Source organism: Mustela nigripes, chromosome 8 (genome assembly GCF_022355385.1).
Source record: "Mustela nigripes isolate SB6536 chromosome 8, MUSNIG.SB6536, whole genome shotgun sequence".
Taxonomy (NCBI): Eukaryota; Metazoa; Chordata; class Mammalia; order Carnivora; family Mustelidae; genus Mustela; species Mustela nigripes.
Window position 1 is genome coordinate 45,335,061 of NC_081564.1, and position 18,448 is coordinate 45,353,508.

The window sequence follows — 18,448 nt, forward strand, 5'->3', positions numbered from 1 at the left end:
TCTTAAAAAAAAAAAAAAAGAAAAAGAAAAATATAACGGGCTCTGAAAAATCTAACATAAAATTATCAGATGAAGTGTGTTTGGCACAGTGATGATAAACTTGGATTGACCACACAACACCTTCTCCCCTTGACCACTTGATACTGAGGGATTAATTTCTGAGGCATACACATACATGCCGCTACTGCCCTAGGGTCATTGAAGTGGTTGCACACCTTGTCAGAAGATGGGGCTTCCTATTTCAGAAATGGGAGTGCTTCCTGGATTGGTGCCGACAGGATCCTTCCAGCACGGTTCCGCCGTGGATGGACTCCAGCATTGCACATTATGCATAATACTTGCATTCCCTTCAAATCTCCTGAAGTCAAGAAATGCCTGGCACCACCGTTTCCTGGTGACTGTACCACTGCCAGCTAATCTTGCAAGGCTGCAGTGTTACTTATGGTGACATTATATTTAAGGATTTCTTCCTTTTCCCAATTGCTTGCCAATCTTGACTCTGCTTCCTTGACTGACAAAACTTGACTGACAAAAAAAATGTAAGACTTACATTTTAATATCCAGCCTTTTTTTTTTTTTTTTTATCTTCCTTTGGACCTTTGCTGCTTTTCTTGGCCATATTTGGTCAAACTGTTGGCAGAACACAAATCAATGGCACATAGAGAACCAACAACCTCAGCATTTATTGGCCTGTAGTCCACCACACTAGCTTTCAATAGTTGGAAGCATAAGATAAGCACAGAGAATAAAGGAGAGATTCATTATTAACACTCTGCCGTGGTGGTTTGTGTTTTGTTTCTTAAATGTTTCAAGGACGTATTTTCCTAAGAAAAAATGCTCAGAAACAGGTATTACTATAGGTCAGTTCTACATGGGCAGAATTCACCTGTGTTATAGTGTATCCTAAAGCACCTTGTGCTGGTCTGGGTCCTGGCAAGGCAGACCCCAAAATGAGGTTGAATGTGTAGGAAATTTATTGGGAGAAATACCTGTGGGAGAAAATAGAAAGGGAGCCTGAAGAGGCTCAGAGAGTCATCAAATGGATACACATCTGACCCTAAGTGAATGGCGACATGGAAGCAAGGACAGAGGAAAGTCATTTGGCAATAATTCTAGGAAAGTTCAGCAAGGTGTTGGGAGGGAACCCTGGAGCCCAGATTCCACAGGAGATTCCACTCTTGTCTCCTGAGAATGGGCCAGTTTGAGCGACTCTGCTTTGTGGTTTGCTGAAAGCAGCCCACGGGAAGCAGAGCCTCAGTGCCCATGGAGTAATAGATCACAGAGCACAGTACCTGGAGCCCTCAGTCAATTACTCTCCCTGCTTTCCAGGATCTAAGAGGCACTTTCTCCTGGCTGCCACATAAGATTCTCAAAATGTAATGTACATACAAATTACCCAGGAAGCTTACTAAAATGCCGAGTCAATAGGTCTGGGTGGGACCCAAGTTTCTATACTTCTAACAAGTTCTCAGGAAATTTGATGCTGTTGCTCTAAAGACCTTACTTTGACTAGCAAGTTCCTAGAGAATGTTTGTAAGAGCCCTATACAAACCATCTAAGTATGTTTATGGAGAAGCCTTCACAGGCTGAATTCCTCACCCACTGTGGCAGCCATCTCTGATGTTGTCAGATGTATACACTCCCAGGTTAGGGTTTTTTTTTTTTAAATTTGTTTTTCTCATTTACATAACTCATTCTTCTTGCCTCTAGTATCACAGCTGTCAATATCATCTTGTCACCCTGCTTGCAAAACCTGCTAAGAATCATCTCTATATCATTTGCATGATATCTAACATTTATATATGCATTCATTTTTGGTACCAAGGGAGGGCTTTGACCCTTTGTGACCTCAATGACATCTCTTCTCCCCTCCAATTATGTGATTCAGACAATTTGTTTCTTAATCTTTTTTTTTTTAATTTTTTATTTTTTTTAAGATTTTATTTTATTTATTTGACAGAAAGAAATCACAAGTAGACGGAGAGGCAGGCAGAGAGAGAGGAAGGGAAGCAGGCTCCCTGCTGAGCAGAGAACCGGATGCGGGACTCGATCCCAGGACCCTGAGATCACGACCTGAGCCGAAGGCAGCGGCTTAACCCGCTGAGCCACCCAGGCGCCCTTGTTTCTTAATCTTAAGCAAAAAATTTCAAGCAAATTTCTCCTACCAAACTGCTTCACTATAAAGTCAATCCTACATAGAAGCTGTGGTGCAGCCCGTCACCCTAGCTCTTCTGAGAGTCCTGTGGGATCTGGTCATATGCATCTCCTCTAGGTCACCTGAAGCCTTCTGCAGTTTTCACCCTAATACCATATACCTGTCCATTTACTGCTAAACACATCTGTTCTCTTCCTTCATTCCAGTCACTGACCTCTTTAATTCCAATTCTATACACAGTGTTTATTGTATAAAACAGCAGTTCTCACATTTTTTTTTAAGCCATAGAATTCTTTCATCAAAGAAAACTTAAATTAGCTTCATCTGAGTTGAAAAGTGGAATACAGGGAGGTCACCAGGAACATAACTTGTGTTTTAAGTTGCTGAAGCCTTATCATGAAAGCTTTAGGGAGCAAGTAAAGGATTTTGAGGAAGAAAAAGACACGATCAGACTCTAACATTGTCAATGAGTACTCTGGCAGATGAGAGGAGAACTTGAAGAGGGTCTAGATGGAGTCAGGAAGGCAAGGAAGGAGGATACAAAGAACATTAAAGGATATAGGATTCAGGTTCATCTGAATTCGATGTTTGGGTGTGAAGGAAGAAAAAGAGAGGGACAGTACAAGTCGGCCAGATCTCATGCAATGGGCAATTTTTAATGCAGGGGTGCAGGGGTTGCCAATTCCTGAACTGGGGAAAACAGGAGGGGGAAGAGGTTTAGGGAGAAAGATAGAGTCCAGTTTTGAACATACTGAGCTGGAGGGAGACTTCCAGTAACCAACAACTTGGGTAAACTGATGTGGAAATCAGAAGAATCTGGCTTAGAGACCCCTCTTGTATCCAAGCCTGTGTTACTGTTTGCAGACCATTTTCAGCCTCTGCTTAGGCAACTGTTCAAAGTTCACATGAAGCAAAATAAAGTTCTGCTTTTTTCCAATGTGTTGTACATAGTGTGGGTTGTCTGCTACACTTAACTTCAGTAACTACTTGTTTCCTTCTCTTCCAAAGTTTAGGGTTCTCTGTATTGGACACATGCTTAAACATTCAGAGAAATAGGGAGGTTTTTGTTTTGTTCCTTTTGGCAGAAAGAATCATTTCTGATCAGAATCTGAGCTCAAAAGAAAAATTAAAGGCTCAAGCTAAGAAGAAATGGAATTACAGTTGATCCTTAAACGTGGGGGTTAGGGACACAGGCCCTGCACAGTCAAAAATCTATGTTTAACTTTTAACTCCCCCAAAACCTAACTACTAGTAGCCTACTATTGACTGGGAAGCCCTACTGATAAGATCAACAGTCAATCAATATATTTTGTATATGCATTATGTATCATATCCTTACAAATAAAGCTAGAGAAAATACTAAGAAAATCATGAGAAAAAAATTTGCATCACTATACTGTATCAAAAAACGCCCATGTGTAAGTAGATCCCTGAAGTTCAAACTGTGTTGTATAAGGATCAACTGTTGTAGAAAATCATGGGTGTAATCTGTAGAAGGTAAAATAAATTGGGTTTCTGTGATATTTGGTAGAAAAGAGGTACTATGTGTAATGAACTGGATATAGTGTGCTTTGTTGAGAAGGTGAAGCTGTATTGTGCACTTGTTTTTGGTTATATTTGTGTAGATTTCAAATTTGGGCTTAAGGTCTTTGAGGTGCTACAGGAAGGGAAGAAGGGTTGGTGGGTAATTGGGACTTTAGGCTCATCACCACTATTTTAGCCATAACAACCTAACTTGTTCTACGTAAACTTTCATTGAAGAAAGGATTCTGTGGCTTTTTTAAAAAACTGTGAAAGCCACTATTTTACGCAATAGAAAATGTAAGAAATATGAAGAGGTCAATAAAGGAAGAGTTTAGAGCAAAGGAAGGAAGCTGTTTAACAATAGATGGACATTGAACATTGTATTAGGAGCTAACTACAGAGTTTCAGGCAACCTGGAGATGCATGGTGGCCAAACCCCTTAGCACTTACAGGCAAATTCCTCGCCTAGTAGAGAAATACAACGATAGACTGGCTCCATCATGGACTTTGGGGCCCAACTTGGTTGGAAGGAGGGGCTTGAAACTGTTTTAGCTCAAGATAAAGAAAAACACTGTCCAAACCAAGTAACTGTAGGAAATGTGATTAACATCACAGAGAACCCTCTCTTGGAACCAAAATGCCTATGCCCAGATTTATGGAGATAATCAGAAAGGTGTTGTGCAAGCCAAGTGACAAGAGGTGGTTAACTGCTCTCATGTCAGAGGCAATGAACTGCAGGGGCTTCCTTAAATGGGCCACAACTTTTCTGCCAATATTTTTCTCACCATCTGGAACAACTACCCTCCCCTTCTTCAATTAGTTAACTGTTACCTATTCTTCTATAACTCAGTTCAAGCATTTTCTGGAACAAGGAGCCCAGTATAATTTGGACGGACAGTCTTTCTTTATGCCAACGTAACAGGACACAATTCTAGTTCATTATAATCTTAATTTACTTTAGCTGTTCCACATCTTAGCTCCTCCAAGGCAATGCACGATGTCTGAAAATGCATCTCCAAATGCATCAGCAAACCTAACATGTCTGTTGAATTAATAAATCCACAAGGCTTACTAAGATCCCCTCAAAGTAATTTGGGCAGAATTTCTCACAGATATTTCAACAGGGCACTGTAAGTTTTATAGGGGAATTAAAACATGCCCATGGTTAAGGAAGACAAAAAAGAGGCAAGATGTAATACTTTGAGTTCCTGCTTGTGTGTGTGAAGAAAGTGAGGCAGGAGGAGATTAAGCGGCTTGATTAAGGCATCCATGTGATTCACCACCAGTGTATTGGACTGTGGTTGGGGGCCGAGTGAAGAGTAACTGCTGCAAACGCATTCAAATTTTCTGGATAATGAAACAATGACACGTGTCACCGTTTCGTTTGTACAAAAGTTGCTTTCGGGCAAAATGTCCAAGAACCCTAAAAAAAGAAAAGGAAAGAAAAAAAAAATAAAAGAAAAAAGAGAAAGACCCCCCCCCCCAACCCGGAAACAAACCCCCAAACTATCACAACAGTGAGTAAGTTTTCCCGCAGGCTTTCCCGCCTGTTCTCTCCTGCTTTGTTTTTGGTAAATCAAACCCATCCTTGCCCAGACTTGACAAAATCCCTTAAAACACGTTTTTAAAAACCCAAAAAACAAAACAAAACAAAACAAAACAAAACAAAACCCCTGCCTTGGAGTCTGGGCTGCAGGCTGCGGTCGAGCTCCTCCCTGGGACGTGGCGGTAAAGCCGGCTCCCCAACGTCTCCCGGGGACTCCGGGATACCGCGGCCACAGTGGGCGAGCCGAAGCCCCCAGTCCCCGAGTTTCCAGCACACGCAGCCCTGAAGTCTGCCGGTTCTCTCGCGGGACGCCTTCCCCGGGCGCCGCCGTGGTGCGGGCTGAGTACCTGCGCAAGACCAGGGCGGAGGAGCCCCGAGTGCCTAGGGGGCCCCTCATCACCTGGCCTGCAACCCGGAAGCAGACGCAGGCTGCGCGACGCGGCCCGGATTGCGGTTCCGGGTCGCACCGCGCCGCAGCCTGGGCTCCGCTCGCCGCCGCAGCGCCCCGCCCCCACGCTCCGGACCTGGGCAGGCGGTGGCCGCTTGGCCGCTCCCGGGGCCACATGGCTGAGGGGGACGCAGGGAGCGACCAGAGGCAGGTGAGGGCCCAGTGGGGCCAGGCTGGGCTCGGCCTCGCCCTGCCGCCCGGGGCCGCCTCCACTGAGGGGCCCTCTGTCCGGGGCCGCCTCCCGGTTCCCGCCGGCACCGTCCGGGCCGCCAGGCGCTCGGTTTCCTGCACCGCGTTTCATTTTATCTGCGCTTGTTCGCCGGTTGCCCTCCGGCCGGCCTCTCCTGAGGCTTCGGCAGGCTCGGCCTCCCTCGGACGGTGTCATCGTCAACCATCAGCACGCGACTGAGCAGCACCGGGCCGGAAACAGAAATCCGGGTTTTGCTCTCTGCCCTGTCGCCGCCGGGTCACCTTGGACAAGCGACTTATCCCCGGTTTCTGCTTTTGCAAAATGGGCAATGATAACTCAGACCCTGGAATTCCTTAAGGGCCCCCTAGATCTTCTCGTCTTGATATTCAGCTTTTCCCAGCGCGTGGCTCACGTGGGACTCTTAAAGCTTTTCCTACTGCGCTGTGAGGACAAAATGAGATGACACAGCGTTGCATACTTTGTTTTCCATTTTCACCTTTAGATGCTATTATTTTATTTTATTTTTTGACCCCAAACCAAAAGAATGACTTCTGGAATGTATTTAGGGTTTGATTACGGAAAAAAAAAACAACGAAACAACTACCCAGTCCTGTGCCCCAGTCCAAAACCAAAAAACAGTGAAGAAGATAACAGAGTGGGAACCTAGGGCTAGTATGTAGCAACGCTACTGGGGAGTGGGAGTGGGGATTCCCTGCTAGAAGAGGTGAAGCAGAGAATATGTTTTTCCACTTGTAAGTCCTGCTATAGAATATGGCAGTCCATATGTAATTGGCTCAATGGTGGCCCAAAACACAGTGATGGAGTAGCAGGGCTGGTAACAGTCCTTGCAGTAATATCTGGCCACCACCGAAAGAGTAGAACATGGTGACCTGCTCCTAAGACTGTTTGGCAGTGTTTTTTTTCAGGGATCCTTCATCCAGGCTGGTAACGTTAGGTGTGAATACTTTGTAAGGGAGGAAGGAAAACTCGGGCTTTTAGGGCATGTACATTCATTGACTTCTCTTCCCATCAACTTCTTTCAGAATGAGGAAATTGAAGCAATGGCAGCTATCTATGGCGAGGAATGGTGTGTCATTGATGACTGTGCCAAAATATTTTGTATTAGAATTAGCGACGATATAGATGACCCCAAGTGGACACTTTGCTTGCAGGTATTTTTTTTCCCCTTCTCTATAGCCATTTTCCATTGACTTTGCACAGTTGACTAATACTGTATTCCTCTAAATGTCTATTGCAGTTTCTAAATTGTCTTTTTTTGTTGTTTTCTTTTGTTAACGGTTGATTGTCTAAACGTAAGGGTAATTTAGTCTCTGATCACTCCCAAGACACGCTTCAGTTGATAGTCTCAATCTTTCCTATCCCAGTTATTTTAATTAAGTATTCTTTTTTTTTAAAGATTTTATTTATTCACCTGACAGAGAGAGAGCACAAGTCAGGGGAGTGGCAGGCAGAGGGAGAGGGAGAAGCAGGCTCCCTGCAGAGCAGGGGAAGTCCCATATGGGACTCGATTCCAGGACTCCAGGACCACGACCCAAGCTGAAGGCAGTGGCTCAACTATCTGAGCCACCCAGGCGCCCCTAATTAAGTATTCTTAATGTACCGGTGACAGGCTTGAGTTTCATTTCCTTTCATTGTCCTGTCCTTTTAATAGGAGAGGATCTAAACCTGGAGAGATGGCTAACACTTAAGAAGAATAGGTTAGTAATTTAAAAGGCTTCGTAAAGTAGGTATTTATTTCTTTATTAACTGAGAATCAGTTGTGGTTAAGATAAATAAGTGACAAAATGAGTGTGGCTTTCTGTATTAATGTTTATTCTGTGATGATTGCATATACTTTCAACATAAAAGTTTCTGTCACTGTTTTTATAATAATACTGATTTGGGAACAAATATATATAGGTCTCTATAAAGTGTTAGCTATTTAATGTGTTTAACAGTATTTAATAGGATTTGGGGGAGTATTTTTTCAGAAGAATACCAGGAACATGCTCTAATGCCATTCTACTCATTTGGGGTTAGGGTATAAGGTCCCAATTTCTGTTTCCTTTTCCTTTCATCTTTTTCCTCCCCATCCTTATTTCCTAACTTTCATTGCTATTATGCTTTCTCTGTAAATAGTGTGCTCTTTCTTAAAAAGTTGACATCATTAACAATATATTTAATGTCTAGGTATAAATATGAGGAGGGCATTCTTTCCTGAGATTGAACAAAACAATGGTTGTTTTTTTTTAGTTTGACAAGTAACAAATTGGTCCAGTGACTAGCTTAAAAAGTGTTATTTTTGAGCCTTGATGAAGTATAAACAGATTTGTTTTTAAACTGCTTTACAGGTGATGCTGCCAAATGAGTACCCAGGAACAGCTCCACCTGTTTATCAATTGAAGTAAGCTATATTTCTACATTTATATTTCTATTAAAAGATTGTCTTTTTATTTTTTATTATTAGTATTTTTAAAATTTATTTGACAGACAGAGATCACAAATAGGCAGAGAGGCAGGCAGAGAGAGAGGGGGAGGCAGGCTCCTTGCTGAGCAGAGACCTGATGCAGGGCTCGATCCCAGGACTCTGGGATCATGACCTGAGCCGAAGGCAGAGGCTTTAACCCACTGAGCCACTCAGACGCCCCAGAAGATTGTCTTTTTAAAGATTATTTCTCTATGCTGTACATTGTGTTTATATAAAATACCTTTCTTATCAAAATACGTATAGAAATTAAGAACACCTTCAGGACTTGGTAGGTATAGAGCATTTAAATAAAAAATTAAACTATATAAAAACACATTGCAGCGTGTACTTAGTATCACAGAGTTAAGATAAGAAAGAATCACAGGGTTCATAGGAATAATACAGCTACTGAATTGACTTTAGAGATAGGTAGAGAAATCTTCAGACAGCCTGGTAATCTAGAGTCTCTCCTAATCCGGTTCTGCTGATCTAGCCACAGTTCCTGGACATGCCTCTGCCTAAGACTGCTTGCCTTGTGGGAATTACCCTTGGTGCTTCTCCCTGCCCCTTGTTTTGGAAGAACCATCTTCTTAGCAGCCCAGGCTTAATCTTAATGAGTCATGACTTACTGATTGCAAGTAATCTTTGATCGGCTTTGGCCACTTGTTTTATTAAGATGTATAAACGTATGTGAACAGAATTCCATTAAATCTCAATTATTGAAATCTTTACCTACCAGTGGGATAATTTCTTGTGTTTTAAAACAGCAATAAGGGCCCCTGGGTCGCTCAGTCATTAAGCATCTGCCTTCGGCTCAGGTCATGATCCCAGGGTCCTGGGATCGAGCCCCACATCGGGCTCCCTGCTACATGGGAAGCCTGCTTCTCCCTTTTCCACTCCCCCTGCTTGTGTTCCCTCTCTGCTTGTCTCTCTCTGTCAGATAAATACATAAAATCTTTTTTTTTTTTTAAAGATTTTATTTATTTATTTGACAGACAGAGATCACAAGTAGGCAGAGAGGGAGGCAGAGAGAGAGAGAAGGAAGCAGGCTCCCTGCTGAGCAGAGAGCCAGATATGGGACTCGATCCCAGGACCCTGAGATCATGACCTGAGCCGAAGGCAGCAGCTTAACCCACTGAGCCACCCAGGCGCCTCTAAATACATAAAATCTTAAAAAAAAAAAAATTACAGAACCATTATTAATAGCAAATTTTATTGCTTTTAAAAAATACATATATTTTTACAGTCATGTGGCAGCCACTGTATTTGTTGAAGTTTTTGAGATGCTATTTTTTTAAGATTATTAAATTAATTATTTGTCAGAATGAGAGAGGGAGAGAACACAAGCAGGGAGAGTGGCAAGCAGAGGGAGAAGCAGACTTCCTACTGAGCAGGGAGCCCAATGTAGGACTCAGTCCCAGGACCCTGGGATCATGACATGAGCCGAAGGCAGACGGTTAACTGGTTCAGCCACTCAGGCACCCCTTGAGACACTATTAAGAAAAAATTGGGAACTCCTGACAGTGTAGCAAATATCGTGAATCTGGAAATTTGGTTTCTGGAACTTGTTCTCCAACTTCTGTAAATCTGGACAAGCTTATAATATCCAATGAACTCACACCTGTTTTTTAAACCATATTTTAATTGAATAATATTGGGGTTCTCTTCATCATGTTTCCTGGAAGGACAAAATGAGTTCATGCCAATGAAAGCATGCTGGAACTGTATAGATTTGTACAATATAACTATCTATTTTTAGTGACAATAGATAATTTTTAAAAGTTAAATAATTTATAATTTAATCAGTAATTTCTGTTTGAGATATAAACATAATCCTTGAATAGTCTTCTTCATTGTGTTTTATTTAATCTTAGTGCTCCTTGGCTTAAAGGGCAAGAACGTGCAGATTTATCGAATAGCCTTGAGGAAATATATATGTAAGTAACAGGCAATTAAAACATCCTATTTGTGATTTTATTGTGGGCTTTTGTTGGAACTATAATATGTTAAGTCCTCTGTAAACTTTTTGTTAAACCACTTTTCCGTTACCAAAAAAGATGCGTTTGAGAGTCCTTGAAAGTTTGCTTATATAATTTTATGTAGGCATTTGATATGACTTCTACTTAGATACAAAAATATAGTAATAATTCATAACTAATAGCTATAAAAACACCAGATTGTGAAAGTTAATGCAGAGATTCTGCTCATGTTTTGATATTTTCACAGGCTATGTTGAATGAAACTGGTCATAGGAGAACCTTGCGTAAGAATGAGAGTCTATTGATACCCTGTATTTTTCACTCTTTCAATCAACAAATACTACATGGCAGGCACTGTACTGGGTCCTAAGTACACATAGTTAGCAAAAACAGAAATGGTCCCTGTTTCATGGCATTTAAAACTTGTTGGTGGGAGAGAGATTACTCATAACATTGTAAAATGAATGTAAAATTGCAGCCCTGATTAGTTCTATGAAAGAAAGGGTGTAAGTATGCAGTACTAATTGAGTTTGAAACTGAGTTTGAATTGAGTTTTAACTGAGTTGAATTGAATTTGAAATTGAGTTTCACACACCTGACCTAATCTAGGAAGTCAGGGATGTCTCGTTTGACTTCAGAGCTGGGTTAGTGAGGTGAAGATAACTCTGGTGAAAGTGACACCATGTGCAAAAGCTCTATATCAAGGAGCTTCGCTCATTTAAAGACACAAAGCCTGACGGTATAAAGTAGGAAGAAGAGGGGAGAGAAGGGAGCACGGTGAGGAAATGGAGGTGAACAGGGGCAGTCATGCGCAGTCTTGTAGGCCATGTTAAGGATGGTTGTCTTTGTCCTAAGACCCACAGAAAGCAGAGGTTTTTAAGTGGCCTGACACTGTGATAAAATTTTCATTTTGAAAACATTCCCTTTCTGTGTGATGAACTGATTAGATATGTGGGGAATTGGTTAGGGGGTTAATGCAGTAGTTAAGATGACTGTGATTTGAATTAATTATAGTGAGATAAATTAATTTAGTAAAATAAATAATGTTCTGAAATAACAGTTTACCAGGAACTGGTAAAGATTATCTTATATGTTCAAAGTACCCACCCCATTGTTACAGTGAGAGTACCCCCTTTATATCCCTGGGATCTTAGCCAGGTTTCTTTTGCTCCCAAAATAGTTAATTAAAATATGGTCTTTATGGAATTTATTCTGTTTATTCCCTCCTGGAAGAATGTGGTCTTCCTTGAGTCCCCAGTTCCATACTTGACTCTAAAGGTAACCAAGAGCTGGACGTATCAATAAAGGATGACCCCATTTGGAGATTCCTACATATATAAATATTATTTATTTCTTCAATTAAATGTTTTCTGATAACTTTCTCTAACTTAATGGTCAGTCACTCCAGCTTTTATACCCCCAACACACTTCTTCCTCTAATCCTTTATTTTTGCTTATTTACCAATTTATCTCCCCCCTTAAAGTAGAATAGGGTAAATATACTGTAACTTTGTTCACCAGTGATGTCGTAATTATACATCTTATGGTCATTTTTCAGTTCTTATCTTACTTGACCTCTGAAACTTTTGCTGGTGTTGAAGTTCCTCTTTCTTGAAAATCTGCCCTTATTTGGGTTTCTATCATGTTAATCATATTTATCAGTTAGATTTTTCTTCTACTTATGCACAACGTCATATACTCAGAAATGGTTTCTGATCTGCCTTTTTTTTTTTTTTAATCTGAAAAGCCCCCTTTTACCAAGAGATACCTTCCCATAGGACATAGCGAGCTTACTATTTTACCTAACAGGTTCAGTTGAACTATTTGAGAGTTAGGAAAGATCAGAAATTACACTTTGTTCTACAGAAGAATATGGTTTATACTGTCTTGCTTATTAAAAGTACTTGAATAACCCCTGTCCAATGGCATTATTTTCACACACAGATAAACACTCTTCTTATATTTATTTATGTGTTTATGTATTTATTTTTAAAGATTTTCTTTGAGAGAGAGAACATGAGCAGTGTAAAGGGCAGAGGCAGAATTAGACTCCCTGATGAGCAGGGAGCCTGATTCAGGACTCGATCCCTGGACCCTGAGATCTTGACCTCACTTAACAGACTGAGCCACCCAGGTGCCCTAAATAAACACTCTTTTTAAAAAGTTTCGGGTGACAGCTTTAATATTTTCTCCATAAATCCAGTAGGGGGCAGCAAATTGAAAATTATTATTGGTCTTTGAAAATTAAATGAGGTTAATGTATGAATATAGTTCTTAACGTTTATAGTTTCATTATATTTTAAATATTTTAACACTATCGAGACTTTCATATTAGCATCATTTTATATGCCACATTTGATTTTTGCCTAGTCAAGCAGATGAACTATGGCTTGTTTCCATTTAGGAAAAGGAAGAAGTTAGGAAACTAACAGTTTTTCCAGTAAGGATTTGTTGAGTATCTCCTATATGCTGACACGGTGTCAGGAGTTTGAGATTTAAAAATAAAGACAATTGTGAATCAATACACTATAATGACACAATTATTGAGAGGTTTGAACCAAGTGATGTAGTAGCATTTTTTAGAGGTTTTAGTAACGAACTATCTCTGGGCATGTGGATGAGGTTGGAAAGGAGGGTTCCATTGTGAAGGAGACCTTCACATGGTATTTGCCAGGTAATTGAATGAGGAGAGGTTTTCTGGTAGAAGGAACTGCATGGGCAAAATCATGTGGGTGTGAAGCAACCTGGCATCTTCAGAGTTTAGCAAATAGTTTAAGATGCCAGCTGTATAAATTAGGTAGGGACAAGAAGAAAGAATCTACAAGCTGGGAAAGAAGTTTGGGCATTATCTTGTAGGCTCTAGGGGTTTTACACAGGGGCATGATGTAATCAGATTTGTATGGCCATGTGAGAGATGGGCTGTGAGGAGTTTTGTAGGAAGGGCCACCGCAGGAAGAGCAGTCAGTAATTCAGAAGGGAGATGGTGGAGGTCTTTTTATGAAGGCAGCAAGAAGGTGGATGGAGAAAAATGGTTTGGTAAGGAAAAACCAAAGACTATAAGCTAGGATTTGGTCAATTGATTACATGTAGATTAATTGGCTTACCATACCTTATTTTAATGATGTATTTTGTATGGATATTTTGAATATATGAAAATAATTATGTTAATAAAGGAAAAGGTAAATGACAGATTTTAAAATACCTAGAACATCATAATAATTGCTGTTGTTTAAGAGAAAGGGAAATGGGTTAACTTTTTTTTTTTGTAGTACAGGTTTTCTCCACTATCTAAAAGTGGAGTATTCCTTCGAACCTTTTCAAATGCCAAAATGGCATAAAGGAAAGAGTATCCCTCACTTTCTGAATGTTCAAGTTACAGCACTTCACTGCTATGAAAGACCTGCACTTGGTGTAGTAATGGCTGTTCTCATAAAAGTGAAAATCCTCTTCAGGTTTCTTTTGGTTAGTGAAAGCAGCTTCTAACATAGGTCTTTTGTAAAAGTGCAAGGGCGTAATACAGACTTTGGGTAAGTGGGGAATACTTGTCTGTCTGTCACGTTTTCTTTATCCATTTTCTATCAGTGGTCATGTGGGCTGCTTCCATAGTTTGGCTGTTGTAAATAATGCTCCTATAAACATAGGAGTGCATATATTCCTCTGAATTAGTGTTTTGTATTTTTTGGGTAAATACCCAGTAGTGTGATTACTAGATCATAGGTTAGTTCTATTTTTAACTACTTAAGGAACCTCTGTACTGTTTTCCACAGTGCCTACATCAGTTTGCATTCCCACCAGCATTGCAGGAGGCTTCCTTTTTCTCCACACCCTCACCAACACTTGTTTCTTGTATTGTTGATTTTAGCTATTCTGACTTGTGAGGTAATAATCTTATTGTAGTTTTGATTCGCATTTCCCTGATGCTGAGCGATGTTGAGCATTTTTCATGTGTTTGTTGGCCATCTGGATGTCTTTGGAGAAATGTCTGTTCATGTCTTCTGCCCATTTTTAAGTTAGATTATTTATTTGGGAGTGTTGAGTTTTATGTTTCTTTTCATTTTTTTAAAAAGATTTTATTTATTTATTAGACAGAGAGAGACAGCACAGCAGGGGGAGTGGAGACGGAAATGCAAGGCTCGATCCCAGGACCCTGATATCATGATCTGAGCTGAAGACAGATGCTTACTTAAGCAACTGAGCCACCCAGGCACCCCGAGTTTTATAAGTTCTTTATATATTTTGGGTACTAACCCTTTATCAGATGTGTCATTTGCAAATATTTTTTCCCATACCATAGGTTGCCTTTTAGTTTTGTTGACTGTTTCTTCTGCTCTCCAGAAGCTTTTTGTTTTGATGTAGTTCCAGTAGTTTATTTTTACTTTTCTTTCCCTTGCCAGGGGAATTTTTAAAATTTTAATTCCAGTGTGGTTAACATAAAATGTTATATTAGTTTCAGACGTACAATATAATGATTCAAAGTTCCATATATTACTCAGTGTTCATGAAGTGTACTCTTAACCCCCTCACCTATTTCATTCATCCCTCCACCCTCCTCCTCTCTAATAACCATCTGTTTGTTCTCTACAGTTGAAACTCTTTTTTGATTTCTCTTTTTTTTCACCTTGTTTATTTATTTTGTTTCTTAAATTCAATGTATGAGTGAAATCATACAGTATTTATGTTTCTCCAACTGGCTTCTTTTGCTTAGCATTATACTACCTAGATCCATTCATGTTGTTGCAAATGGCAAGATTTCATTCTTTTTTTTATAGCTGAATATTCCATTGTATATTTAAGCCACATTTCCTTTATCCATTCATCTACTGATGGACAATTCTGTCACTTCCATAGTTTGGCTCTTGTAAATGATGCTGCAATAAACATAGGGATGCATATATCCTTTCAAAGTAGTGTTCTCATATTCTTTGGGTAAATGCCCAGTAGTGTGTTTCATGGATTATAGGGTAGTTTTATTTGAAATTTTTTGAGGAACCTCCATATTGTTTTTGCACAGTGGCTGCACCAGTTTGTATTCCCAACAGAAGAATTTGTAAGGGCTAGTATGAGGATACTGAGGGAGGGTTTATCAATGAGCTGTATAAGCACAGTAAGTTATTTCTTGAGTTTGCAATGTGTTTCTCTGTGAGGCCATCTGTGTTTGCTAATTGTTGCTCATCAGAAGTTAGTCTTCTCCAGTCCCACAGAGACTGGGAGAAGGGATGCTGTCTTCCTTGATGATTATAATTCAAAAGGATGGTTCCCAGGTCCTTGAGAAATACATTCTTGGGTTGTAAAACTGACAAGAATCTTCTAAAAAGACATCCATATATTCCAAAGGTGCAACAAAAGAATTTATGATGACAAGTTTTCTAAAGAAAATGTACTAAGAAAGGGGAAGTCAGGGCCTAAAGTCAGGAAGGTCTACCAATCTAAGTTTGGCCAAGCTTAGTTTTGCCAAGCTAAGTTTTGCCAGCCAAGGCTGGCTTGGTCAGGTTTCCAGAATCAGTTTCTGAAATAATATGACCTCTTTGAATCTGTTTTCTCATCTATAAAATGAGGATGATAGAATAATGTTGTGAGGTTTAAATGATATAATCCGTGTAATGTACATTAGCACCATACAACAGCAACTCCTGTTTTTGTTGTTATTAAAAGAATCCTCTCTTCCAGTTTTGTCATTTGAAAATGGGATGATGAGAACTCAGACAGATTGAATGATTTGTCTAAGGTCACACAATTTAGTATGTATTTTAGTGAGTAGCTCTATCCTTCAATCAACAAGTATAAATATTAGAAAATTAAAGATAAAACAATTAGAGCCATAAGTAAAGGCAGAGTCATGAGTAACTTGACTTTGTTTTGATTATTCTGGATTGGGTGATAGTCTTTTAAGTATAGTTACTCACAAAATATCTCTATGAAAATCAGTTTTTAATCCAAGTTGATCTTTCATTTAATTTGACACAAATTTTGTTCCAGACACTTTCTATTTAGCTATTTTACTATAATTTAATTTCATAAATAAAAGCTTAACATCACACTCTGTAATGAGTTTTTTAAAAATTTTGTGCTAGTGTCCTTAGGTTTCAGCAAACTTCTTCCAGGACCAGTTGGGGATGGGGTGAGGGGCAGATAGGCACAGGAAGGAGGACTTTCAGCTTTTGTAAAACCACCAAATCCTAGTGAATAGTTAAAATCTCAGAACGAAGAGAAAACACAGCTTCTCCTCATAAGAGAAAACACAAATATGGCAATAATAGTAACTGCAAGTAAAATAAAACAAAACAAAAAAACGCCATTAGTGATAGATTTTGGGATTCCAAGGGAAAAAGTAATTTTCATTTTCCTCAGGAAACTTTCATACCCACTGCAATTTCCTTCCACTGGATTTCAGTAAGTCTTGTCAAAGGCTAGGGAAGAACGAAACATTCAGTAACTGACGTTGGGCAGAAGTGCTATTATACAGTCTTCTGCGGGAAGGCATGGACCAGTGGAGAGGAGATTTGCAGTTGAGGTTTAATTTCTTCTTTATTATTTGGAAAAGTTACTTCACAAATTCTTCCAAGATGTTTTCACAACCCCTCCAACAATAAATCTGAATTTGAATGTATATTCACAGAGGGGTGATTTTCCTGCCTTAAAGGACGGGTTGAGGATTAAGTGAGATAACAAAGTGTGTTCCACTTCTGTATAGTAGATACTCGAACTAGATAAACAATAGGTACTAGTATTACTATACTATTTTTGGTGATGGTGGTGGGCATAATTCAATAGAATGAGGTTAGGAAATGGAGAGAACTACATATGAAAACATAAATTTGTAAGGATAACAATCACAAACACCGAGGTGAGGGACCAAGGTTTCTCATTGACTACTATACCCGCCCTTGAAATTATGTTGAGTGAATTAAGATTTCCTTGAAAAGAAACTGCCTCTGTAAAGTAACATGAGATACTCTAAGTCTCTATTTTATAGATGAGGAAACAGACTCAGAGTTCAAGTGGCTGGCTTGCCGAAGGTCACAGCTGCTGGATAGGAGAGTAAGATGCAGTGGGCAAGCTGAGCATTGGAGTAAGTCTGCATTCACATCTGGCTCTGGGCTTCTTAACTGCTTCTAAGATTGTCTTAAATAAGTTAATTGATCTCTCCACTCCAATTGATCTCTGTTTTCTCATTTGTGCAATGCGGAAATAATACCTGTTTCATTAGATAATCATGAGCATAAAATGTGTTCACACGTATAATTAAATTTGTGCTTTGTATGTACTCAATACATTTTACTTTTCTCTGTCTGTATACTCTATATCTCTTATTGAGAAGAGAGGATGGAAGTGGGAATTGTTTAAAAGAAATTTGGCTAAATTTTCAGATTTTTTACAACCTTTCCATCTGACTTTTCCTCTCTCTAAGAATCTTAGGTTACCGTAGCACATGTGGGACTGTTTAGTGCTGAGGAGTTATGGGTGAGATGAGGAGGATTTGGGGGTACAGAATTACTTGAGAACAATATTGTTTTCTTCTGTATGCTTGTTTTGAAAGTTTCCTTTAGTGGGTACTGATGAGTAGCATGATGAAGAGAGATAGTGGTTTCAAGGGGAACTTTCAGAGGAAGAAGGTAAGGTGTTGTTATGAAGTAGTATGGTGATTGTGTAAACACACATAACAGACACTTACCTAAATTAGTGTCATTCCTTAAAGAGTAGACACCTGGGACCTTTATTGCTGTTGTCATAATTTAACATGGCTCTATGGACATGAGCCACGACATGTTCTTTTTCTCAATGACCATTTGAGGTGGATTTAATTTATCCAAGATAGACATTTGGAACCCAAATGAATCAATTTGGGCAACAGAATATTTTGTCAAAAACAAAAAGTGAATATAACATTGTTAATTGTCTTTTAAGTCTTTTAAATTTGTTCTCTGAGGCAGTTCCTCCAATGCTTTTCATTCTTCTTTGTGGAAATAATTATACCAAGTGATAAATTTCCCAGATAAGTGGTTTGAAATTGTTTAAAAAGTTTAAAAAAGTGAGCAGTGACATCAGTGCTGTAGGTATCTGCTGACAGAAACTAAGTCACATTTATGTCTATCTACTTCATCCAATTCAAGTTCAGAAATTTTCTTTTCTTTCTTTGGT

The 18,448-nt window shown here is 39.6% G+C and overlaps 1 protein-coding gene across 2 annotated transcripts in view; it reads left to right on the forward strand.

Annotated features, from left to right (window-relative positions):
* Positions 1–5,676: 5,676 nt before the first annotated feature.
* IMPACT (impact RWD domain protein) overlaps positions 5,677–18,448 on the forward strand; it is a 29,424-nt gene continuing 16,652 nt past the window's right edge. Inside the window, exons 1-4 of one of the 2 annotated variants that reach the window (XM_059409381.1) lie at positions 5,677–5,824; positions 6,907–7,035; positions 8,215–8,267; positions 10,205–10,267. In XM_059409381.1, coding sequence (XP_059265364.1) covers positions 5,789–5,824; positions 6,907–7,035; positions 8,215–8,267; positions 10,205–10,267 — 281 coding nt within the window. In that variant the 5' untranslated portion in view covers positions 5,677–5,788. The remainder of the gene's footprint in view (positions 5,825–6,906; positions 7,036–8,214; positions 8,268–10,204; positions 10,268–18,448) is intronic. The other variant, XM_059409380.1, reaches the window with a different exon arrangement.